Here is a 26,321-nt window from a genome sequence, read left to right as displayed (position 1 = left end):
TGTTCCCAGGCTAGGGGTTGAATGGGAGCTACAGCTGCCGGCCTAAACCACAGCCACAGCAACACCAGATCCAAGCCACATCTGCGACCTACACCACAGCTTATGGCCGCTGCCAGATCCTTAACCCACTGAGCAAGGCCAGGGATTGAACCCTTGTCCTCATGGATCCTAGTCGATTCATTAACTGCTGAGCCACAAAGGAAACTCCAGGTTTTGTTTTCGTTTTTTTGTTTTGTTTTGTTTTGTTTGTTTTTGTACAATCTCTAGTCTTTCATGAAGTGGGATCTCACTCTTGTTCTTGGTGACTATTGTAGTAAATGTGCTATGTCACCCACACCAAACCCTTTCTTCTAATATCTCATCTTCCAGTGTTTTTGCCACCCCTGTTCTTCATATATTTTTGCTCTGTGTAACAGCCAGCATTTTTATGCTCATGAATATTGTCATGAACCCACTAATACTGGGTGATAAAGTTTTAGCTGTAGTCATAATGTATTTTTCCTCTTCCCTTATATACATATGTACACACACATTTGGAAATCTTGCCTGTTTGCCTCTTAGATTGGTTACTTGGAGAGGTAAATATTTATTGAGCTCAACAAATATTTATTTGTATGACTTTACTTGAGAACTTATTTATGGGCTATTGCAGAATTGTGAAATGAATTCTTCTAGCAATATGGCCTTGGCAGGATCACATAACATCTGTGTTCTTCCTTGCAAAATGCAATTAATAGTTTCAACTTTGCTATTGTCATCATGTTGTTTTAAGAGTCACAATAGCTTAGGAAGATTGGATTTCACCCTGAAGTTCAATGCTGATGTAAGGCAGCAGTATTGTTAACGACATTCTTCTCATTATTTTCACCACTCCCAGAAGAGGGTATGCTGATAAATTGTATGTTTTTCCAGGGAGAGTCACTCCGGGGCAGCTCACGTCCTATATCCAGCTCTTCAAGAACAACCTCAAAGCCCTAGGGAATCACTGTGGGCTCCTCCAGCTTGGGCTGGCCACCATTCAAACTCTGAAACACCCGCAGACTGCCAAGTGGGACAACTTTCTGGCTTTTGAAAGGCTCCTTCTCCAGGTATGCTGCTTTGGGAGCTTCTTGGGATATTAATAATTAAAGTTTTTACTTCCATGGGAAAACTTGATATTTATTATAATCTTAGTCATAAATCATATTGCTGACATATGCCCTATATCTGCTAGATCATATTCTCTAAGTTCCCCCAATTTAAAATTTGAGTAGTAGCTTTTTCCATCCTTGCTCTTATTTATTTATTTAGACAGTGATATCTTTGGCTTCTCATTCAATACTTTTTTTGAGCATTGAACTAAACTTTGAAAACCTCTTTTCAGTTTTATGCTCTTTGGATCTTTCATTTATTTATTTATTTATTTATTTTTCCGCTGTACAGCATGGGGACCAAGTTACACATACATGTATACATGCTTTTTCCTCCCATTGTTGTGTTGCAGTGTAAGTATCTAGACATAGTTCTCAATGCTACACAGCAGGATCTCATTGTCAATCCATTCCAAGAGCAATAGTTTGCATCCGTTAACCCCAAGCTCCGGATCCCTCCCACTCCCTCCCTCTCTCCCCGGGGTGGCCACAAGTCTATTCTCCAAGTCTATGATTTTCTTTTCTGTGGAAATGTTCATTTTTGCTGTATATTAGACTCCAGTTATAAGTGATATCATATGGTATCTGTCTTCTCTTTCTGACTTTCTTGATCTTCATGGCCTCTTTATTCAATCCTTGCTACTTTTCCTTTAGAATATAACTGCTATTTATGTTTCTTCTGACACTCACTAGTCTCTAATCCTTAAACAACATATACAGCAAGTGGCTTAAAATAATGCTTAGTAGTACATGAAGGGAGGCAAACTCTGTAGTCTTTATGAAGAATGTTTGTGGGGTAGGACCTTTCAACTATTGATGTTTTTCATAGGAAACTTAAAAAAAAGGTGTATTTTAAAAAATTACAGGAATCCCCTTGTGGCACAGTGGCACAGTGGTTAAGGACCTGGCATTGTCACTGCTGTGGTTCAGGTTGCTGCTGTGGCACAGATTCGGTCCCTGGCCCAGGAACTTCTACCTGTTGAGGTCGTGCCTCCCAAGAAATTATAAATTATTTCAAAATATAAAGTGATATGACAGATATTTATGGACCTTACACCTAGATTCAATATAATCTAGTTTCTTAATGTTTATTTATTTTATATCCTTATTTGTTAAAGAAATAAGACTAGAGATAAAGTTGAGCACCTCTGGTACTATAGACTTTTCCTGCTCTGATTCTCCTTTTTCTTTTCCCCGGGGTAATCACAAGCTTGATTTCTTGTTTCCATATTTTTATTAAGTATTTATTTTCCATAAATAATACAGAGTATCGTGTTATGGGTTTTACTTTTTATAGAAGTGATATCACATTATAAATATCCCTAAACAATCTGCTTTCCCCTCTCAACATTTTCTTTTTAAGATAATCCAAGTTGATATGTATAGATCTAGTTCATTCCTTTAAACTATACTATTGAATTCTATGAATATTCAACAATTTATTTATCCAGTCCTTATTGATGTATAATTAGGGTGGTGTGTGTGTGCGTGTGTGTGATTAGAAAGAATGAGATGGATATCCTGGAACATGTCTTCTGGGCCACATGTGAAAGAGTGTCTCTAGGGCATATACCTTGGGAAGGATTGTTACTTTGTTGACCATGCGTTTTGTTGAGCTTTCTAAATATCACCAAGTTGATTACCAAAGAAGGTGAACTAGTGGACCTTTCTGCTAGCAATGGTTTGATTCCCAGCATGGTGCCCAGCACTCAGTATTGTCAAGCTTAAACATTTTTAATAATGAGTCAGTGCTATCTCATTGTATAAATGTACATTTCTCTGACTGATGGGGCCGAGTACCTTTTATAGTATTTATTGGCTCTTCAGTTTTCCTCTTCTATCAATTACTCATTCTTATACTTACTTATCTACTGGATAACAGAAAAAAACTATTTTACAAATGCAGATATTTCTCCCAGACTGTGGTTGGCATTTTTTTTTTTTTTTTTGTCTTTTTGCCTTTTCTTGGGCTGCTCCCACGGCATATGGAGGTTCCCAGGCTAGGGGTCGAATCGGAGCTGTAGCCGCCAGCCTATGCCAGAGCCACAGCAACGCGGGATCCAAGCCACATCTGCGACCTACACCACAGCTCACAGTAACGCCGGATCGTTAACCCACTGAGCAAGGGCAGGGATCGAACCCTCAACCTCATGGTTCCTAGTTGGATTCGTTAACCACTGCGCCACGATGGGAACTCCTGTGTTTGGCTTTTAAATTCAATTCCTGTAAATTTTTTGTACAGAAATTTTATGTTCGATATACTCTAGTTAAATGAGTATTATCCTTTATGGTTTATCCTTATTTATGTTTTATATCGGGAATATTTTTCTACCCCTAATTTCTAAGTACATTGTTCGGTATTTTTCTACTAAAATTAACTTTTGTTTTTGACATTTGAATTTTAATCCACCTGGAATGTATCTTTATTTATGATATTATTAGGACCTCATTTTCTTTTCTTCTATATAGATAGCCTCTTCTCTCCATAGCATTTATGACAAATTCCATTGTAATTATCTAACTCTCATTTCCCTCTTTTTCATGTTGGTGGAACACCAATTTTGTTTCAGTGACTAATCTTCCATATAATTAAGGCAAATCCTTACTGGTCTCAGACTATATTATTATTTTCCCATCTAATGCTTGTTTTGGCAGTTCTAGCCCAAGAGAGGCAAATGAAAGTTTGCTGGAAGTGCTTCTAGGAAAGATTTTCTTTTGCCCATGTAGAAAAATATATAATGAAGAAACAACCTCCTTGTTCTTGATGTATGTTTGTGACACTTTGAGCATTTTGTGATAATGAAGGAGACTCACTGAGATCCTGAGAAAGATGGATGAAACCTAAATCCTTAATGATGACTTTTGAGTCTTACTTCAAAATATCTTGTTTTGTGAGATGATTCTTCCACTCCTTGCTTAAGACATTTTAGTTGGTTTTCTGTTATTTGGAACCAAAAGATAATCATCCTCTTCTCAATGATATATGATACACTAAGATCTCATATAAAAATAGATTTGTGGAGTTCCCGTCGTGGCGCAGTGGTTAACGAATCCGACTAGGAACCATGAGGTTGCGGGTTCGGTCCCTGCCCTTGCTCAGTGGGTTAATGATCCGGCCTTGCCGTGAGCTGTGGTGTAGGTTGCAGACGCAGCCCGGATCCCGCGTTGCTGTGGCTCTGGCGTAGGCCCATGGCTCCAGCTCCGATTCAACCCCTAGCCTGGGAACCTCCATATGCTGCAGGAGCGGCCCAAGAAATAGCAACAACAACAACAACAAAAAGACAAAAAGACAAAAAAAAAAAAAAAAAAAAATAGATTTGTATCTCAGTTTCTAGTCTCAATGGCCAGTTTATCCATCACAGAATTAGTACCACAGTGTTAAAATTAATATATCCAGTTTTATGCTTTTCTCTATAAAATAAATTTACTGTTTTTTTATGGGTATTTTAGTGATTATAATACCATTTATAACTTGAATTTTCTAATTGTTTATTGCTGATGTATCAGAATTCTTTTGATTTCTGACTGGTGATCATATGTCCAACAACCTTGCATTTTGTGTTTTGGTTTGTTTTCCTATTTCTTGCTGTGGTTCATTGATTTTCCTGTATTTCCTCTGCAGGCAGTAATATTACCTATGAATAATGGCAGTTTTGTTTCTTCCTTTCTGCACTTGATACCACTTTATTATTTATTTATTTATTTCATTATTATTATTACTTTTTTTGTCTTTTTGCCTTTCCCAGTGCTGCTCCTGCGGCATATGGAGGTTCCCAGGCCAGGGGTCCAATGGGAGCTGTAGCCGCTGGCCTACACCACAGCCACAGCAACGCAGAATCTGAGCCGCATCTGCGACCTACACCGCAGCTCACAGCAATGCCGGATCCCTGACCCACTGAGCAGGTCCAGGGATCGAACCCGCAACTTCATGGTTCCTACTCAGATTCGTTAACCACTGCGCCATGACAGGAACTCCTCACTTTATTTTTTAAAGTAGTAGTAGTATCCTGACCAGGCATACTAGAACCCCACTCAACAGAGACCAATGACGATAGAAATTTTCATCTTATTCCTGACTTTAAAGAAAATGTTCTAAAATTTTGCAATTAAATATTATAATCCCTGAAAGTATAGTCTTTTATATATTGTTTTGTTTTTAATCATGCTAGGAAAGTTCTGTCCTAATTGTATTTTGCTGAGTTGTTATTGCTGTTTTTATCATGCAGGAGTATTAAATTTTACTTAATACTGATTATGAATTTTTTAGATAAATGTATATATGTGGTTTTTCTTCCTTAATCTGTTAATGTGGTGAATTGTATTTATATATTTTTTTAATGTTAAATAATCATTATTGTATTCCTGGGATAAGTTTAACTTCTTCCTATACACAGACATAAATACACACACACACACACACACACACACACACACACACACACACACACACACACACACTTACTGATGCATTTAGGTTACTAATGTTTTATTTAGTCATTTTGCATTTATGTTTGTAGCTGAGATTAGCTTACAATTTTTCTATATTGTGCTGACATTGTCTGGTTTTAAAACAAAGGTTATAGTAATTTGGTAAAATCAATTAGAATGAGTTTCAATTTTTGTATTCTTTGGAGCTGTTTGTATAAGAAGGGAATTATTAGTTGCTTAAAAGTAAAATATGCACAGAAATTCTCTTGTGGTGCAGTGGGTTAAGGATCTGGCATTGTCACTGCAGCAGCTTAGGTTGCTGCTGTTTCGCAGGTTCCAGAACTGGCTCTGGAAGTTCTACATGCTGTGAGCCCAGCCCAAAAAAAAAAAAAAAAAAATGCAATATATGCCTGAAGAATCACCTGGATGTGTTGCGTTATTGTTAGATTTAGACTTTTACTTCCCATTTACTTCCTTAAATTCTTCAGTGTTTCTTTTGAGATTATTTTGGTAGTTTATATTAGTTCAAATCCATTGATCTATGTTTTCAAATTGGCATAAATTTAGTCAGAGAATCCTCTTAAAGTTGTAAAAATCTCCTTTGACTTTATAGTTGTAATTCCTTTTTCAATGCCTAGTATTTTTATTGCATTTAATCTCTTTTTAATTTTGGTTCATACTAGCAGAATTTTATTAGTCATTCCAGAGAATCCACTTTAGATTTTTAATTTGATATACTCATTGGTGCTCTTTATTTTATATTTCATTAATTTCTGTCACTTTTTGAATTTTCTTTCTTCTGTATCTATTACTTTTTTAAAAATTTAACTTTATTATGGCATGTGGAAGTTCCTGGACCGGGGATCGAACCTGTGCCGTAGTAGTGACCCAAGTAGCTGCAGTGACAATGCTGGATCCTTAATCCACTGCACCACAAGAGAATTTCTCTTTCATACTGTTTGGTTTTACTCTGTTGTTCTTTTTTTAACTTCTTACTTTCAAATAATGTATTTAAGATTCTGAATTTCCCTCTAAATACTGCTATAGCTTAGTCTAGAAGTCTTGATTACCTTTGTTGTTATTCAATACTAAATATTTCACAGTTTCTGTTATGATTTTTCCACTTATTTATTTATATTTAGATTGCATGATGTTTTTAGGTTTATAAATGTATGGGGTCTTTAAAAAACTTATTTTTAATTGATTATTAGATTGTGGTTAGAGAATATGTTTGGAATGATATAATTTCCTTATTCTTATGACTTTCTTAGTATGTGATTCATTTCTATGAAAGTTCCACATAATTCTCAAAAACAATGTTTATTCTCTGTTGTCTGTAGGGTTCCATAAATGTCCCTTAGCTTATAATAATCATACATAATATATGTTATATATTAAAATACATATTATTATATAATTAAAATAAATATAAGTGATTCAAAGATACTTTTAAAAATTCTTTATCTCCTTACTTATTAGCTTCTGACAGTAGTGTTTTCAGATTTCTCACCATGATTGTACATTTGTGAGTTGTTCCTTGTATTTTATGTATATCTATATCTATGTCTATATCCATATCTGTCTATATCACCTGTATCTGTATCTTTTATTGAAAACCAGGTCACAATTCTAATGTGATACCACAGGGCTCATTCTGGTTTTCTCCTTTTCCTCATCTGTGAATCCCCCCTGTATATAGCCATTTTTCCATTAGAACTGCTTCCCCTCTTGAGGATGCCTTCCTCATCTCACCTGGGCTTGTTTTCCTGCTCTAGGCCCTGGCCACACCCACATAGATGTTCTTTATGTCACACAAAGGCACCCCTGCTGGTATCTCTCCACACAGATGCCCTCTTCACCTCTGACCCCTAGTGCTGTGCCGCCTGGCCTCCACCTCCTATGTGGGTGTCCTCCTCACCCCACTCAGGCTCCAGAACCCCAGAGCAAGCCCCACTGCTGCTCCCAGGGCACAGCTGCCCTCCCCACTCTGAGGGCTTTGACTGCCCATGTCAGCCTCTGGCCCCTATTTGGATGCTTTCACCTCCCCGTTCAGGCTTTGTCACTCTGTTTTGATAGATTGCTGTCCCCCAGCCTCCCCATGGGTGCCTTTCTTGCCTCCTCTGGTGGTTCTGGGGATTTCACAACTGGTCAGCAAGAGATCTGAGTACTATTCATAAGATTTTTGTTTGACTCAGGCTCTGGAAAATGACAGAAAGATAATATTGTGTGCTCCACAGAGTTCCTGTCATGGCGCAGCGGAAAAGAATCTAACTAGGACCATGAGTTTGAGGGTTTGATCCCTGGCCTTGCTCAGTGGGTTAAGGATCTGGCGTTGCCGTGAACTGTGGTGTAGGTCGCAGACGTGGCTCAGATCCCTCATTGCTGTGGCTCTGGTGTAGGCCCGGTGGCTATAGCTCCAACTAGACCCCTTGCCTGGGAACCTCCATATGCCGCTGGTGCAGCCCTAAAGAGGACAAAAGACCAAAAAATAAAAAAAAATTTGTGTTCCAAAAAGAAACATTTCGATTATTATTGGGAAAAATCTAGTATTTATTACTAGTGAGTGTTTTTAATAACCAAAAGGGATAAAGCATCTTCTCAACTCCTTTTTTCCCCCCTTTTCACCAATGTCCAATATCACAGTCTGTGTTTTAGGCATTCAGTTACATGTGTACTAATTAAAAAGTAATTCTGTTTCTGTTTCAAGTTTAAAATGTAGAAACAAAGAAGTTTAACCTCAACATTGATGTATTTACATTCCATCGATGAATATATTCACTTGTAAAAGTAGCTTGGCTTTCCTTTTAATCATAGTATGGTCTACTTAATTTGATGGTAACCTATGAGGAATTATTATTATTATTTTTCTTTTTAGGGCCACACCCATGGTGTATGGAAGTTCCCAGGCTAGGGATTGAATTAGAGCTGCAGATGCTGTCTACACCACAGCCACAGCAACACAGGATCTGAGCCACATCTGCAACCTACACCACAGCACATGGCTTAGCCAGATCCCAGACCCACTGAGTGAGGCCGAGGATGGAACTTGCATCCTCATGGATGCCAGTTGGATTCGTTTCCACTGAACCAGAATGGGAACTCCCAACAATTCTTTTTTTGGTAGTAAAGCCAGGAAGTTTGATCTAGCTTCTCTAACTGAATGGGAATAAAGTGACCACCTCCTAGTGTTGTTGTTAGGATAGAATGAGATTACATGTGTGTATCACTCAATACAGTTCTTGACATACACTAAATGCTCAATAAATAATAGTTTTTATTTATTCTTTTAGCTGAGCCAAAATATTGTAAATGCCAATTATTTTATGCAAGTAATGCTTATAATATATTCTCACTTAGTCTTTTTTTCTAAATTAAAATTTATTAAGGAAGAATGAGACTGTTAGAAAAATGTTACTGTCTTTTTAACTTACTATTTAATAGTGTTTGACAGTATTTTTCTTTAAACCCAGATTTAAATCTCATTGTTTCTACAGTGTATATCTGATTTTTTATGCTAATTGCTGCAAAGAAAAACTTTTATTGACCATAATTTATTATGGTTATAAAATGATAGCAAACTATGTAGTAGAGGAAACAGCTGTGTTTATACTTTATAAAAAACATACCTTATAAATACATTTATGTAATATCTATCTCCATTCCTTTCTTTAGGTAGAATTTACATTTCTAAATAAAAAAATCCAACTTGAAAAATGACTTTTAAATAAAATATAAATGAATTATAGAGCCACTCAAGATTTCCCAGGTAAATGCTGCTTTAGTTTTAAATGTTATCTGTCTTTGCAGTGAAAAGTAGGCACAGCATTTTATTAGTTCCCGAAGTAGTTTTTAATAGGTAGAATTAGTTTTCTTTATGAGATACTAAATTTCAGAATATTCCTTCTGCAACAGGTCAGGTTTAGCTAAACTAAATGACAGTATGTTCGTCCTATAACAAATTGCTGGGTTTTTCCTTTAGTGCTTTTATTAGGTCCCAGTCCAGATGGCTAGGCTTGGAAATGAAACGGCTCATGTTAGGTCTGTTCCTGACTTCACTGGCACCCTGGGAGGTCCTGATTTGTCACCTGTGAAAGTGCTGGTGATAGCATTTGGATGAAGAGGGAAGGAAGAGGCAGAAAAAGGTGATCCCTAAAGTCAGATCTGAGTGTTGTTTACAGATAAGGGAGATTTTTCATAGGATTTTTCCTGAGAAGGAAAATTGTGGAACATATTTAAAAGAAAATCTTTTGTTTCTTTTACACTCCGTTCTTAACACTCCTGACACCAAATATGTAGAGTTTTTCCCCACACCAATCAATCCTCTAAGTCTTCACTGAGTGTCACACCCACTGGTGTACTACAGTTCAATTATGACACTAACTAAATGGAATTAGCACAGACCCTACCGGTTATGGGCTCAGTCCTGCAAGACTGTCCCTACTTGAGACATCAGTTGCAAGTCTGGGCCTCTCATAATTCTGACAACAGGCTGTACCTCAGAGTTCCCATGACCCCCTTTGTGAATTCTGTAGTTTGCTATGGTGGCTCACAAAGCTCAGGGGAATCTTTATTTCAGTTTCACCAGTTTATTATTGATGATATTACAAAGGTTACAAAATGACACCAGGAGTTCCCATTGTGGCTCAGTGGAAATGAATCTAACTAGTATCCATGAGGACGCAGGTTCAATCCCTGGCCTCACTCAGTGGGTTAAGGATCTGGCGTTGCCGTGAGCTGTGGTGTAGGTCACAGACGTGGCTTGGATCCCGCATTGCTGCGGCTGTGGTGTAGGCTGACGGCTACAGCTCCAATTTGACCCCTAGTCTGGGAACCTCTGTATGCTGCGGGTGTGGCCCTAAAAAGACAAAAATAAATAAAGAAATAAAACTTAAAAAAAAGATGACAGAGAAAAGTGTAGTAAAGGACTGTCTTTAACAAAAAAAAAAAAAAAAAAAAAAAAAATGACAGCCAGATTAACAGGTACACAGGGTGAGGTCCAAAAGGACCCAAGAGCCAGAGCTTCTGTCCACATGGAGTTGGGATGTGTGTCCCCCTCCCAGTAGGTGGATGTGTTTCCCAGCCCCAGAGCTCTCTGACCTCTCTACTGGAAGGATTTCTATGGAGGCTTCATCATGGAGGCATTACATATTGACTCACTCTCTAGCCCTCTTTCCTTCTCTGGAGGATGAGGATGGGTGATGAGACTGAAAGTTCCAAGCTTATACTCTTGGCTTCTAACCAGTCCCCAGCCAGGAGCTACCCGGGAATCCGCCCCAAATCACAGTAGAACAAAAGATAGTTCCTATCACCCAGGAAATTCCAAGGGATTTAGGAGTTCTATATACCAATAATTAGGGTCCATGACCAAATATTAGAACAAAAGATGCTCCTAACACCCCTATTGCTCAGGAATTTACAAGGGTTTTAGGAGCTATGTGCCAGGAACTGGGGCAAAGACCAAATGCATGTTTCTTACTATGTTACAGTGTTTTTCACAGCATTCCATCAAATTAACTACAAAGGCAAGTATTAGTGGGAAACGCTGCCACTCCCGCCCCTTGACCTGCATGCCTATTTCCACAAGGAGGGGTTTCCCTAGGCACACTCTTGGTCTGTCCCTCACCCTTATCCCTCCTCTCTTAGGGAGAGGGGTCTTTTATATGCTTGACAAGTTTGGGACCAATGAATGGGCTCAACTCTGTCTTTTCTCCTCCTGGGAGGGGTCCTGCCTGAGGAGATCACTGTGGTACCCAGCTCTTCCAGGATCAGAATCTACCCTTACTGGCTGGCAGCGTCGTCTTTCTCCACCCATCTTATTCTTTAAAGCAAGTTGGCAACAGCTAGTTTTGAATGAAATGTCTTAAATATTTTTGGAAAAAGGAAAAAAATGGGAATTTATCAGTTACCTCTTTGGACATTTGTATTAAGCAGTTGTATACAAAGAGAGATAGGGATGAACATAAAAAGGAGGAAAACTGTCTTTTTTTAATGATTGGGCTGAAAATAGTGGAAGTCATTTTCCATTCTGAAAACAAAAGGGACGTATTTGGCTTGAAGAATACTATTATTAATTCTAAGATGTCCATTTTTTCATATTTTCATATTTCTGAAATATGCTCTTGGAATCAATGGCACTTCTTAATTTAATTGCAGAGTTTTTTCCCTTGCTGGGGTCTTGGAATCAATGGCACTTCTTAATTTAATTGCAGAGTTTTTTCCCTTGCTGGGGTCCATAAATCAGTGGCATTTGTTATAATCAGTAGTGTCTTAGAGTCAATGAAATGGGATTTTGAAGGTAAGAAGTGGATGAAAATTTCCCTAGGTCTTGGGCCTCACTTGGTATCTTCCTCACTGCTGTGTTGGCAAAGCCATTGTGTTAAAATAGTGGCATTTGAGTGGCAGCTTGCCTTCACTGGCCATGGCTATGACAAAAGGTTTGTCATTTGGTATAGTCATCTCACTATAGCACCTATCATAAGTTAAGAAGGTGATCTTTCTTTTAGGTGAATTTGTGACTACTCGACTATGCTGTGGATACATCGTGATTATTTAAGTAATACTGAACTTTCCCTTAAACTGCTCTAGGACCAAAGAAAAGATGCTTTGGGAATGATTGCTTAGGCTGGCATTATGAGGTCTTAGGTTAAGATTTTTATGAGTGGGTTGCTGATAGCTCAAGAATGTGTTGACTGAGCTTGGGTCCCTAGAGTGAAATATAAATTGTGTAATATTTAAAATATCATGCTAATTTACAATACTAATGTACAGATAATTTGATTATTTTTAAACTATTTATTTATTTTTGTTTTTTAGGGCTGGCATATGGGGGTTCCCAGGCTAGGGGTCCAAAAGGATTTTTAAAACCTGTTTGGTATATAACTCATTTTGATTAAAGACATGTTGGATTTTTTATGTACAACTGCTCATTTCTCACCTGGAACTAAAATTTAGTTAGAACAGTATACCTGAAATTAGTTTTTTATGTAAGAGATATACACACCCAGAAGCACTGTTTAGAACAAGCGAAGGAAAATAATTTTTGAATACTAAGACTTTCCTGTCTTTCAGCTTCTTTAACCATTTGTGTTATTTATTCTCTTTTCTCTTTGCATGGCCCCAGGCCCTCTTTCTTCCTGGTTTTGGAGTGTTCCATGTTATCCTTAGCTGTTAGGTATTAATTCCACTAGCCGTGTTATAGGCACCCCCTTCCCGAGTGTGAACGTACATGCACACTCTCTCTTTTTCTCTCTCTTCCTCCGCCCTGTATAGCAGGACTTAATAAAGACAACTAGAGCTAAAGCTGCTTTGATTCTGAGAAATAGGAAACCTTGCAGATTTAAAAATTGCTAGTCCCCCCCCTCATTTATTTTTTGCTTTTTAGGGCTGCACCCGTGGCATGTGGAGGTTCCCAGACTAGGGGTCCAGTTGGAGCTACAGTTGCCTGCCTACACCACAGCCACAGCAACGCCAGATCCTTAACCAACTGAGCACGGCCAGGGATCAAACCCGAAACCTCACGGTTCCTAGTCCGATTCATTTCCACTGTGCCATGACGAGAACTCTGTGCTGGTCCCTCTTATTAGAGTGTTCTTTTCTAGATCTTCTCTTGGCTGGTGAGATCAAAATGAATGCCATCTCATAGGGGCAGCCTTTCCTGTGTGGCTTTCTGCATTGCTTTGCTTTATATCTGCCTCTCATTTGCTGACATTGTTTTGTTTGCATACTCATTGTCTCTCTCTGCTTGATTATAAGACAGTTGAAACTTGTTGACCTTATTCACAAATACATCCCAGAGCTCATGGGAAAGTGATCAAAATGTCGGATTGTCATGATGCTTATGCTCTTAAACATCCCTGGATTCTGGGATATTTGGAAATAATGTGTGAGGTTTAACTTATTTTATTTTGTCTTTTTGCCTTTTCTAGGGCCGCTTCCCATGACATATGGAGGTTCCCAGGCTAGGGGTCTAATTGGCACTGTAGCCGCCAGCCTACACCAGAGCCACAGCAACGAGGTATCCGAGCCATGTCTGCAACGTACACCACTGCTCAAGGCAATGCTGGATCCTTAACCCACTGAGCAAGGCCAGGGATCGAACCCGCAACCTCGTGGTTCCTAGTCACATTCGTTAACCACTGAGCCACGAGGGGAACTCCGAGAACTCTGAGATTTAACTTATTTTAATGTAGCACTGAATTATTAGAGTTTTAAAAAATTTCCCATCGGAATTTATGGAAAAAAGTCCCAGATGAAGGACATTCAGAATTAAAGAGACCTGAGTAGCCTAACATGTTGGTTCTTCAGGGGTTTGTGTGATGAGCTTCTTTGTTAATTCAAAAGGCCTCTTCCCCTCTGCTCCGCCACAAGTCAGAACACTTGGGGAGACACTCTCAGCTGACGATAGAATAAACGATCCATTGAACACATGCTGCCTTCCCGAGAGTGAGGCGTATTTGATTTCTTGATTTCTTGGATGTGCATACAGTTTATTTTATAACATGGATTAGACGTCAGTACCCTTTGTGCTGTTTTCGGTGGTACAGGACCAAGTAGATTTCCCAAGCTGGTCTGAGTACCCGAGTACTGAACTTATAACATTACCTCTATCAGAAAATTAAGCCCTAGATTTTCATTCAATGTATACATTCATAAAAATCTAATTTATAAATAACTTTCTTCCCCTGCTAATTCAGCCTTGAGGACTGTAGTAGAGCAGAGGTTGGACACGTTATGAACTTGACCATGATCCTACCACCAGTAAGTGTCAGAGCCAGGTTAAGACCCAGACGTATCTGATACTGAAGCCATGCCCTTCATTGCAGTGTATTGCCGGATATTTGTCCTGGGCCAAGGCATCAGAGGACTGTTGGTCAGTTTCTTCTCATACTCCACTCATGCAAGTTTTCAAAACACAATAGGATCTGCATAACCCATTAATATGCAGATTTCAGTTTGTAGGCCTTTCCATTGATAACTTTCTCTCTGAGTACTGAGATGATTTAAATGTGTTTCCCACTAATTTGTTTTTCAGTGACATGTCTGTAAATTTGGCACCCAGGTTAGATTTTCATCTTCAGTTTTGTTCCTCAGCAAGCCTTTTATTGAAACCTTATGAGACTTACATATTTCTCCATAAGGATACAGCATCTTGGTATCACTTTTCTCCTACAGAATATTTTATTTTAATGTAGTCCGTCTCCTCTGTCACATTACGGTATTGTGTTTTTGAATAATAAGAGAGAGACAAATGGAAAATAGAAAAAAAAATTGCCCATGAACTTCTTGTTCCTTTGTCCAGGAAGGGCACTTTGCCAGGTTTTAGAGTTAGGTAAATTTGTGCCAAGCGTCTGATTAGAAAGTGAGAGTCGAATATATAGGCTAAGTAAACTATGGCTTTTACACTGGGTTTGCCTTAGAAGCAATGATATCATATGTTATTCCAGCTGGAAGCAAGAGCTAGTAATCAGGCAAAGTAAGTTCAAGGCTAACAATTTTGGTTCTCAGAGTTTTGTGGGTCTACCAAAAAAGTTTCAAGTACAGACTTTATGCCAGTGGCTAAAGGCACATCTGGGTGGGGTTTTGTTTTGTGAAAAACAAGAAGGGTACAACCATTCTGGTTGGCTTGACCAGAAGGGAAATAGTAATGGTTCGTGCCCTGCACTGCCTGAATCTGTCCTGGCGAGTCCCTCGGGCTGTTTGTACTATGCTGGCCACCCCAAAGATTATTGGGATTCTTTTTTCGTTTTTAAACATCTGGCTTTTTAAGGATGAACGGCAATAACATGGTCTAATTGATGTTTTCTTTTTATAATGTTAGTCAGCCTTAGAAAAACCTAGTCCTGCTCATGCCCATTCATAGGATGTCTTAGGTGTAACTGACTGGCAGGTCTTTTTGAGGGAAGCCTATGCCCAGGCTGGCCAGACACCTAGAGGACCCCAGCACCCCAGCATTTCACTTCTGACTTAGGATTCCGAGGTGCTCGAGTATGGATTTCTCCTCTGTTTTCTAATTTTTTTTTTTTTTTTTAATTACCACTCTCAAAGAGCTACTATATAGGATGAATTGAGGGTGTTTTTTTGTTCATTTCTTTTTTTTTCGAGAGGACTGCTAATCCTTAAAAGCAGGAGAAATGTTTGTTCAGGATCTCAAGTTCCTTCCTGGTGACGGACACCATGAGGCCTTGGCCTCACCTGGTTTACCCGAACACCTTGACAGAGGGGCTGTGCCTCGGTCCCCCTCTTCTCCTCCCACCTCTCCTCCTGAGGTGGGGACTCAGAGCAGAAGTGGAGGAGTGCTGAATGGACGCTGACCATCTGCCCCTTTTTCTCCAGAATGTGTTGACCCTCGAAGTGGTGCATTCAGACTGACCCGAATCTCCTAAAGCAGCCATCCCCTACGAGGGATGTTGTGTGTGGCCCTTCTCTGCACTGGCTTTCCTCGGTGGTCTCCAGTACGGGCAGCGCCACCTTATATCTTGCAGGATGATGTTGAAGTGTCACTTTACAAACGTTATGAAAATACTTCCTATGGAGAAACGTCACTCATATCTGCACAGGAAAAAAATCCACACCTGGGTGATTACGTGCTGGTTGTACTATATATATATATATATATATATATACACACATATATATATATACACACACACATATATATATATATATATTTTTTTTTTTTTTTTTAAATGGATGGACCCGAGGCATATGGAAGTTCCTGGGCCAGGGACTGAATCCAAGCCTCAGCTGCAAGCTACACCACAGCTGTGGCAACACCAGATCCTTTAATCCACTGCACCAGGCTAGAGATCGAATCTGTGCCTCTGCAGTGACCCCAGCCGCTGCAGTTGGATTCTTACCCCGCTGCGCCATGGCCAGAACTCCAGTACCATATGTTTTTAATAGGAATCTTCCCCAACACGGTATGCAGGAAACCTAGTCTTTTTTATTTTATTTTATTCTAACCTCCTGATTTTGAGCTCTTAAAAAAGTAACAAATAAGCAAAGCAAGTGCCAAAAAGCCTATTCCAGACAGCAAAAATGTGTTTAAAATTGATAGAGTACCACCCTGCCACATGGAACTATTTCTGTTATTATCCACTCATGTGATCTAAAAAAAAAAAACAAAACTATTGTGGTTTGACAAAAGGGTACAAAAGATGCCCTTTTGTACTTAGTCCTTGTAGAGTTGGTATATTCTTTGTTGTTTTCTGAGAGTTGTTTAGTGTTGCAATTTTGTTTGATATATTATTAAGTGTTTGAAGTTTGTTTTCCTTACAACATTTTGGATCTGTACTTTGTAAAAACAGAAAAAAATAAGGAAATGAAATTGGAAAAATTTGTGTTTGGCATTCCTAGTTATTAACTCTCACTGAAAAATATACAATTTTTCTTCTATCTTGTTGAATACTTGATACCCATACTCTTAAACTTTAAATTTAGTCTTGGTAGAAAAACATTATAAAATAGTAAAACATAACACTTATACATGTAAAGTACATCATGGTGTTTTGGGAGTAGAAGGAAAATGATTATATGGGACTAATATATTTAACATTTTTATTTTTTAAGATAACTTTTGTTTGATGGACTTTTTTCTTTTGCTCCTATAGAGACTTTTTCTCCCCCTATTTTTGGCCTTGCCCACAGCATGCGGAAGTTCTCAATTCAGTGCTCCAACCCACACCACAGCAGCAACTCAAGCCACTGCAATGACAGTGCCGGATCCTTAACCCATTGAGCCATAAGAGAATTTCTAGAGTGTTTTTTTTTTTTTTTTTTTTTTTTTTTAAGACTGTAGTCTGAATGAGTAAAGAATACAAAAAGATACATTACCAGTAATCCCATAAATATAACTCTTTAGAGGAAAGCTACCTATATAAAAACAATAAATACAGTAACCAAAGCATAAGTCATCAGCATTCTTCTGTCAACTGACCAGAATAGTTTCTGATGGTGGGCACCTGATTTATTTATTTATTTTATTTTTTATTTCTTTTGTCTTTTTGCTATTTCCTGGGCCGCTCCCACGGCATATGGAGGTTCCCAGGCTAGGGGTCGAATTGGAGCTGTAGCCACGGGCCTACGCCAGAGCCACAGCAACGCGGGATCCGAGCCGCGTCTGCAACCTACACCACAGCTCACAGCAACGCCGGATCGTTGACCCACTGAGCAAGGGCAGGGACCGAACCCGCAACCTCATGGTTCCTAGTCGGATTCGTTAACCACTGCGCCACGACGGGAACTCTCCAGGCCACCTGATTTAAATTCTCCTTAAGAATAATTCATATACTGATTGGGAAAGGGCTAGTTCAGTGTGTTCCTGCTTAACATGACAAAAGACTAGAGGAAAAAGAGGAAAATATCAAAGTTTAGAAGCAAAGGTATTTTGCTTTTGTAGGGTGAACTTACCCCCCAATGGAGATGCTATCTTATGTGGCCAGAATGTAAAATCCCCCTATTCACCAACAAAAAATTTACTGAGCATCTACTAGACAGCAGACACCATTCTTTGGCCCTGAGGCTGCATCAGTAAACAGGTAAAACAAGGTCCCTTCTGTGTGGAGCTTATATTATGTAATGAGTAGAGTCAAGCAATAAACTGTTAAATAATAAGGACTGCACTCAGCACACATTTTGAGCATCTGTTGGGTGTGAAGCATCCTACTAGATGTTAAGAAGTGTTTCCTAAAAATTAGCTTCCAATTGATTAAAAATTAGTCTTAACACGTTAGTGGTTTGTTTAAGTATGCCATAGCCCCTGTTGCATGCATCCATAAGAACGTGTATTGCTCACAGCGTGAATGATAGTTGCTTGCATCCATCTTTCTCTGCCACAGCAACACCAATTGACAGACCAGCATCGTATGACTTATTTCCCCATGCTTCCCCTTCACTCGGAGTTTACCTACATGCTGTGTAAGAAGCTCACAGTGCATGTGGGTTCAGTGAATGCAGTTCTTCATAGTTAGACGTTGTCATCTCAAATTTGATTTTCACCAAACCCACGGGTAAGAGAGGTAAATTTATGGTTGAAGCAACAGAAGACGAAAGAGTTTAAGTGACTACTATGGTCACATGGAAAATAAATGTTTTTATGCACATGTGAAAATGTCATGGGTCATAAGCAAGCCAGTTTAAGAATACTAGTTGGACCTAAATTTCCAATTTTTGTTGTGAAAAGTCATGGAAGAGGGTGCAGCTGATCATTTCTAATATAACTTAGTGTATGTAATCTTATCAAATCTACAGTCTTAACAAAAACTCATCATCTTTTGCCCAACCACTCGCATTTTTCCCTGTCATTTTGTGAAATCATTCTGAAGTTGGTGCAAGATGCTTGTACTGAAGTTATAAGATAATTGATCCTCACTCCTACCACCGCTGGGGTCTTGCTAAGTGCCACGAAGCAGACTTAAATGCTTTACATGCTTTGTCTTATTCAGACCTTATAATTCTAGCAGCTGTTCGTAGATGAAGAACCTGAAGCTTAGAGAAGTATCAGCCTAAGGTTACATGTAAATGGTGGAGCCTAGATTCTATTCTGACTTGGCTGTGCTCTCAGCAGTTACATTACACTAGTTCAAAGGCTTATTTGAAAATATAAGCTAAATAAATGTTGTCAAGCTACATATGTACATACTCTTATGTACATACTCTGTATACATACTCTGTGTACATATGTGGGGTGTGAAGTTCTGCCTATCCATGAGAAAATCATCTATATGTAAATTTACCAGAAAGTAAAAATAACGTCAGGCTCATGTTTTTTTTTTTTTTTTTTTGCAGAAACCAGTCTTTGTTTTTGCTTTATGAATAAACAATGCACCTTATTTTTCTTTCAAGGACTAAGCCCACAATTCATTTAATTTGCCACATTTCAGCCACATATCATGAATAGTCAATAATGCATATAAGACTAAAAGGTTTAGGCTCCCTAGTATGAGCTCCCAAGTGTGGATGTTGTAGTGTACTGAGGTTTAATCCAAACAACACAGTTTTTGAGTTCTGGAAAAGACTTTGTATTGTCTTCAGTGACTTTAGAAATCTCAGTCAGGAGTTCCCGTCGTGGCTCAGCGGTTAACAAACCCGACTAGTATCCATGAGGATGTGTGTTCGATCCCTGGCCTCGCTCAGTGGGTTAAGGATCTGGCATTGCCGTGAGCTGTGGTATAGGTTCCAGACGTGGCTCGGATCCCACATTGCTGTGGCTGTGGTGTAGGCCAGCAGCTACAGCTCTAATTTGACCCCTAGCCTGGGAACCTCCACATGCTACAGGTGCAGCCCTAAAAAGACAACAGACCAAAAAAAAAAAAAACAAAAAACAAAAAAAAAACCAAAACAAAACCAAAAACCAAAATCTTAGCCATATTTTTATGTGCCATCCGTAGAGTCTTACTGCTCAGAAATACTTGAGCAGTCATCTATGTAAGAATCCCTTTGTGGCATATCCTTTCCATCAACAGCTTGTGTGGTCTATTTAAGACCTATATTTCTTTCTAAATACTGCACACATAGATAAAGTGTACAGATAGCTTTGAGGAGGTAACATAATTAAGGCAATGAACTACTTGGTTTTTTAAACCTTTTTATTAAAATTTTTTTGTTAGGAAATTCCCATTGTGGCTCAGCAGGTTAAAGACCTGATGTTGTCTCTGTGAGGATGTGGGTTCAATCCCTGGCCTGGCTCAGTGGGTTAAGGATCCGGCATTGCTGTAAGCTGCATTGTAGGTCACAGATGTGGCTTGGATCTGGTGTTGCTGTGGCTGTGGTGTAGACCACAGCTGTAGCTCCAATTTAACCCCTAAAACCTGAAAGACAATGAGGTTAATTTGTTTATGCAACCATAAAAAAAATTATGTTGGTATCTCTCATATACAGTGCTGTTTTCTCAAACTGTACTTAATTTTATTATCTTTCCATGGCTGAAATTACATGTAGTTCTCTTTTATCCAAAATATTGAATGGGGTTCGAAAGGATCTTTATCATTGAAGGATAGGGGTTCTTAAACTCAACAGAGAGGCCAGAAGAAATGCTGGCAGAGGCCACCCATACTAGCCACCTTTCCATCCTGGCTGCTCCATCCTGACAGCCACATGCACCATCTTCTCCCTTAGGAATACAAAATGGTAAAAAGATGTCAAAAGTCCAGGACATCTTTAGCAGGAGATCTGCCAAATGTACCTCTTGTGGGTAAATAACCCACAGCAAATGTAATCACCTGACAAATGTACAAGGAGTGTTAAAAATAACTTCATTGGTGATGGGGGGGTGGTTCTTGTAGTTGGTTGGTTTCTGGTGGTAGAGGTGAGTGGGTTTTTTTTGCTTGTTTGTTGTCTTTTTAGGGCTCCATCCACTGCACATGGAGGTTTCCACGCTAGGGGTTGAATCAGAGCTATAGCTGCCGGCCTACACAGCCACAGCGACACCAGATCTGAACCGTGTCTGCGACCTGCACCACAGCTAATGGATACTTAACCCACTGAGCGAGGCCAGGGATGGAACCTGCATACTCATGGATACTAGTTGGGTTCGTTAACCGCTGAGCCACAACGGGAACTCCTAGAGGTGAGCATTTTAATGAGATACTCAGCCACAAGGACCCCTGTGTCTTTGTGTGTGGGGTTTTCTTTTACTAGACCATGCTCTCTACTTATCTAGAATACCTCCCCTCATCTTTCAAGCCCAAATTAGCTGCCTTTGCAAGAGTGCTTCCCATTATCTTATACTGATCACCTTGTCTTCTTACTGCCCAATTTATTTTTATGTCGTTACTCTCCAAAGGTAGAGATCTGTATGTTTTATTTATTGCTGTTTTTCCACCTGGCACATAATAGGTGTTTAATAAAAATTTCCTCTCTACTTATGAATTTAATGCATTGTCAATCAAGTTTCCAGTGAATGGCTTTTTTTAAAAGGATTTGATTAAGTTATAATAAATAGCCAAACTAAAACCCGAAAGACAATGATGTTAATTTGTCCAGTTAGCCCACATTCTGATACTTATCAATATAGAATATGAATTATGTATCAATAATGCTCGTTAATATTTTCTAGTATTTTTTTGTTTTTCTGTTTATCCTTTTAGTTCAGTAATAATCAGTACCTTTCCCATCAACAATAATTACTAATAATTTGTACTGCTACAAAATCATTCAGAAATAAATGCTGAATAGTATTTTAATATATCAGTGTACTTAGTAAAGGCAGTACCACAAACCTGTGGGAAAAGAAAGAATATTTAATAAATGGACAAGAACAATTGATAGGGGTTATTGCTGTATAAAAAGCATATATTAAAAACCAAATGGGGAGTTCCCGTTGTAGCTCAGCAGTAGCAAACCCGACTTATAACCATGAGGATGCAGTTTTGATCCCTGGCCTCACTCATTGGGTTAAGGATCCAGTGTTGTTGTGAGCTGTGGTGTAGGTCACAGACACGGCTTGGATCCAGGGTTGCTATTGCTGTGGTGTAGGCTGGCAGCTGTAGCTCTGATTGGATCCCTAGCCCGGGAACTTCCGGCCCTAAATTTTAGGTTGCAAGTGTGGCCCTAAAAAGCAAAAACAAAAATAAAAACAAAAAAACCCAAAAGAGAGCTATAATAAAATATCAGTAAGCATACATTTTATCTGGGAATAGGGAAGAACATTCCAAACATAAAAGCCATTGAATTGATCACAAAGGTGGAGAGTCACCAGATATAGTAACTACAGCTTAGAGGTTAAGAGAAAAGACTTTAAAATCAGATGGTCTAGGATCTGAGTTTTGCCTTTGACACCTGCCGGGGATCTTAGGGGAAATTATTCCCCTAATTAGCCTCGGTTTCCTCTATAAATTGGAGGGGTTAATAATAATAACACTTTTGTCTTTAGAATATAGAAATTTATGTAATACCTGCCATTTGCCTGTCACATAGAAAACGTAAGAAATTTTAGCCATTTTTATTACCTTTAAAATCTGAGGAGTTCCTGCTGTGGTGCAATGGGATTGATGGTGTCTTGGGAGTGCTGGAACACGGGTTTGATACCTGGCCTGGAACAATGGCTTAAAGATTGGGTGATGGGTGATGCTGCACTTTCAGCTTAGGTTGAGACTACGGCTAAGATCTGATCCCTGGCCCAGGAACTCCATATGCTGCAGGGTGGCCAAAAATGAAAAAAAATTTTAGTACAGGCTGTTAGTGAATCAGAACCTCTATAAAAAGCAAGCAAAATAGGAAAAGCATTGCTATAAAGACAAAGATTGCTATATATTCATGGATAAGAAAAACATAATTGTTCAATAGAAAAAAAATGGTTAAAAATGCTAACTAGGGAGTTCTCTGATGGCTTAGCAGGTTGAGGCTCCTGTGTTCTCACTGCTATGATTCTGGTTGCTACTGTGTGGTGGAGGTTTGATCCCCGGCCGAGGAGTTCCCACATACTGCCTCCTGTGTGGCAAAAAAGAAAAAAACAAAACAAAACAAAAAAACAAACAGAAAAAAACCCATCGAAAAACAAACCCAACAAAAAAATGAGAGAACCTGAAATAAACATTGCAACTCTCATTTAAAAAAAAAAATGCTAACTATTATAGAGATGAGGAAATAACTATGGCTAATAAGCATATGAAAAAAATGTTCACTTAGTAATGAAAAATGTAAACTCAAGCTACACTGAAAAGCAATTTACCATTTCAAATAAGTAAAGATTAACAATCTATAATTTGGTGTTGGGTAGAGCTCAATGGCATAGTCATCTAGAACGATACTTGTGGGCAAGTGAATTTTGTCAAAGCCCTTTCACAAATGACAGGATCCTTAGGGTTTATACTGCTTCTGGTGATTCCACAAAATCAGAGATACTATTATGATTTACTTTGAAAGGTATTCATTACAGTTTTATTTATAATAATGAAAAATTAGGAACAGCCTAAATATTACACAATAGAATAACAGAATACAGTGTGTAGTCATTTAAAAAAAAATTTTTTTTCCCCTAGGGCTGCACCTGTGGCATATAGAAGTTCCCAGATTAGCGGTTGAATTGAAGTTACAGCTGCTGGCCTACACCACAGCCACAGCAACAGCAGATCTGAGTCATGTCTACAACCTACACCACAGCTCATGGCAGTGCTGGATCCTTAACCCACTGATCGAGGCGAGAGATCGAACCCGAAACCTCATGGTTCCCAGTCGGATTTGTGTCCACTGCGCCATGATGGGAACTCCTTAAACTATGTTTTTAAGGATAAAAGGGAGTTTAGCAGTTAGGGAAGGGTGGGACAGGTACTCTAAGTAGTAGAAGCTACGTATTCAAAGACACAGAGTTCTGAAAGTGCATGGGTGATGTGGAATCTTTTAGTGTGGCAGGGTTTGAATAGAAGAAGCTCATTTGAGGAGAAGAGGTTGAGGCTTGGGGAAAAAGAATTAAATTCAAGAGATCATCCTGAAACAGAACATGCAGTTCTTAGTGACTAATTACCTATAACAGTTTCTCGAGAGATATAGCCAATACAAGTGATCTTTGCACTAGTTCAAGCACCTTACTATCTGTTCCTAATTCAGTTTTCTTTCAACTTCAACATGAATTGTATGTGAAAAGGACAGAACTCAGACCAAGTAATCAATGACACATGGATAAATTTCCTTTCAAACCAAAAAATAAAGAGTTAGAGGAAAATGACAGGCTAAGCTTTATTTCTCAGTTTAAAAATAAAGTGATTTATGCATATATTTTTTCAGAGAGTCAACAGAACCGAACATTTGTCCATCATCTCAGAGTGGTTTCTCCTGCCTGTTGGGTTTAAAAACTCCATTCTTTGTCCCAGGGCTCTCAGGCTTATGTGCCATATGGCTTCCACATCTGGTGACCAGTCCATGCTGTTGTGTGTATGTGTGGGAACCCCCAAATTTCCTTTGAGGTGCTACATAAATACATTACTGTAGAATCTGCTACTGCCCGTGTCTACAAATATCTGGGTCCCAAATTAAAGGCATAAAGCTGAAATTATATTACTTTTCAAAGATAATGGTAATTAAATAAGACACAATACAAATTAGGGCTTTAAATTTTTTGGCACCATTTCTTTTCTTCCAGCTTATTACTTGCGATGATAGTCCTTTGATGTTTTGACATATCTCTGAAATCATGATTAAATATGGTAACCAAAAGCTAGTACTGACTTATTGTACAAATCATTTGGAATCAATATTGTAGGGGGAAAATGCTATTTGAAAAAGTTCTTCTAAATTTAATGAATTTAATTTGCGTTGAAGTTCCAAATCTTTTTTCCCCCAGCACTATCATTAAAAGCCGTTATCTCAGTAAGTTATTAAACCAAATAAAAACTTTAAATAAAAAAGTAAGTTCAAGGTACTATTAGAAGATTTTAATCACTTAGTATGTTTTAAATTTATCATAGAGATCCACTGTCCCATGGATAAAAATGACAATTAAGCTTTTTGGCAACCACTTACATTGGTATGCTTTACCGTCTTTTAAAAACAATTTCCCCGATCAAAGCTTTGAGAAGAATGTTGGGGCACACACATGTGCAACACTGTGTTGGTAACACAATCAGGGTTCTGTGTTTCAACACCAAGGTTTTTATTCTCTTCTTACCTCATTGAGTCATTGTTGCTTCTCTCACTGTATTAAACATGATTAAAATTTGCACCGTTTTTCCTGTGTTAAAGGAAGAGATCTGGGGAAAGGGTAAAGACATAATCCAGAGAAGATGGCTATTTAGAAACAGATTTTTCCAAGGTGTTAACTGATGTTGTGAAAAGCTGTTTTAGTAATAAGCCTAATGGGAAAACAATGTGGTCAGGAAACTCGGTGATACTGACATCTGATTCTTTCAGAGTAATGTCAGGTACCAGGAACAAAGGGACCCCGTGAACAGAATCAATCCCATGTGTTGCTAAACATTTTTTTTTTTGTTTTGTTTTGTTCTTCTGCTGCCTCTTCTCATAGCCTTCCATGGTGTTGACGGAGGTCAAGGACTGGAATTATAACCAGCTCTCAGAGGACTGCTGTTCCTTAGCTCCTAATCGCCATCTTCCAGCAATGTTCATTTTGTTCTCCCTTCCTCTAATTTGTCTCCTGGTGATGTCATTTTAATCCTAACTTATCTTTTTCCCTGGTACAATGGTCTTGAAGTTCATATAAGCAGTACATGAAAAAATAAGCAAGCAGTCAATGCAATTGTGTTGTAAAAATTGTATTCAAAATCTGGAAAATATCTATTAGATGGGAATTCATATCATAAATCACTATTGAGGGAGTTTCCGTTGTGGTGCAGTGGAAGTGAATCCGACTAGGAACCATGAGGTTGCAGGTTTGATCCCTGGCCTTGCTCAGTGGGTTCAGGATGCGGCATTGCCGTGAGCTGCAGTGTAGGTTGCAGACGCAGCTTGGACCTGGCATTGATGTGGCTCTGGCGCAGGCTGGCAGCTGTACCTCTGATTAGACCCCCCGCCTGGGAACCTCCATATGCCGCAGGTGCAGCCTTAAAAAGACAAAAGACAAAAAAAAAAACAAAAAACTAACAAAAAAAAAACCACTAATGAACGAGGAATTAGAGGTGGAGAGGCACAGACATTCCAAACTCTTGTAGTATTGCCAAGAATAGATAGTTACCAGCAAGACCTTTTGATTCATAAGATTGGATTGAGTAAGGATTTTAATTTAATTTTAAAATTTTTGTTACGAGACAAGGTCTTAGCAAAATTAAGAATGCATGGCTTGGAGTTCCCCTCGTGGCGCAGTGGTTAGCAAATCCG

At 38.8% G+C, this 26,321-nt stretch overlaps 1 protein-coding gene across 2 annotated transcripts in view; it reads left to right on the top strand.

The window, feature by feature from the left end:
- SCFD2 (sec1 family domain containing 2) overlaps positions 1 to 26,321 on the top strand; it is a 430,377-nt gene that overhangs the window by 82,054 nt on the left and 322,002 nt on the right. For both annotated transcript variants that reach the window (XM_003482381.4, XM_021101212.1), the window contains exon 4: positions 913 to 1,088. In XM_003482381.4, the coding sequence (XP_003482429.2) occupies positions 913 to 1,088 (176 nt within the window). The remainder of the gene's footprint in view (positions 1 to 912; positions 1,089 to 26,321) is intronic.

The sequence above is a fragment of the Sus scrofa genome, chromosome 8 (assembly GCF_000003025.6).
Source record: "Sus scrofa isolate TJ Tabasco breed Duroc chromosome 8, Sscrofa11.1, whole genome shotgun sequence".
In the NCBI taxonomy this organism is placed as follows: domain Eukaryota; kingdom Metazoa; phylum Chordata; class Mammalia; order Artiodactyla; family Suidae; genus Sus; species Sus scrofa.
Note: the sequence above shows the minus strand (reverse complement) of the source record. Positions and strands in the feature narration are given on the sequence as shown.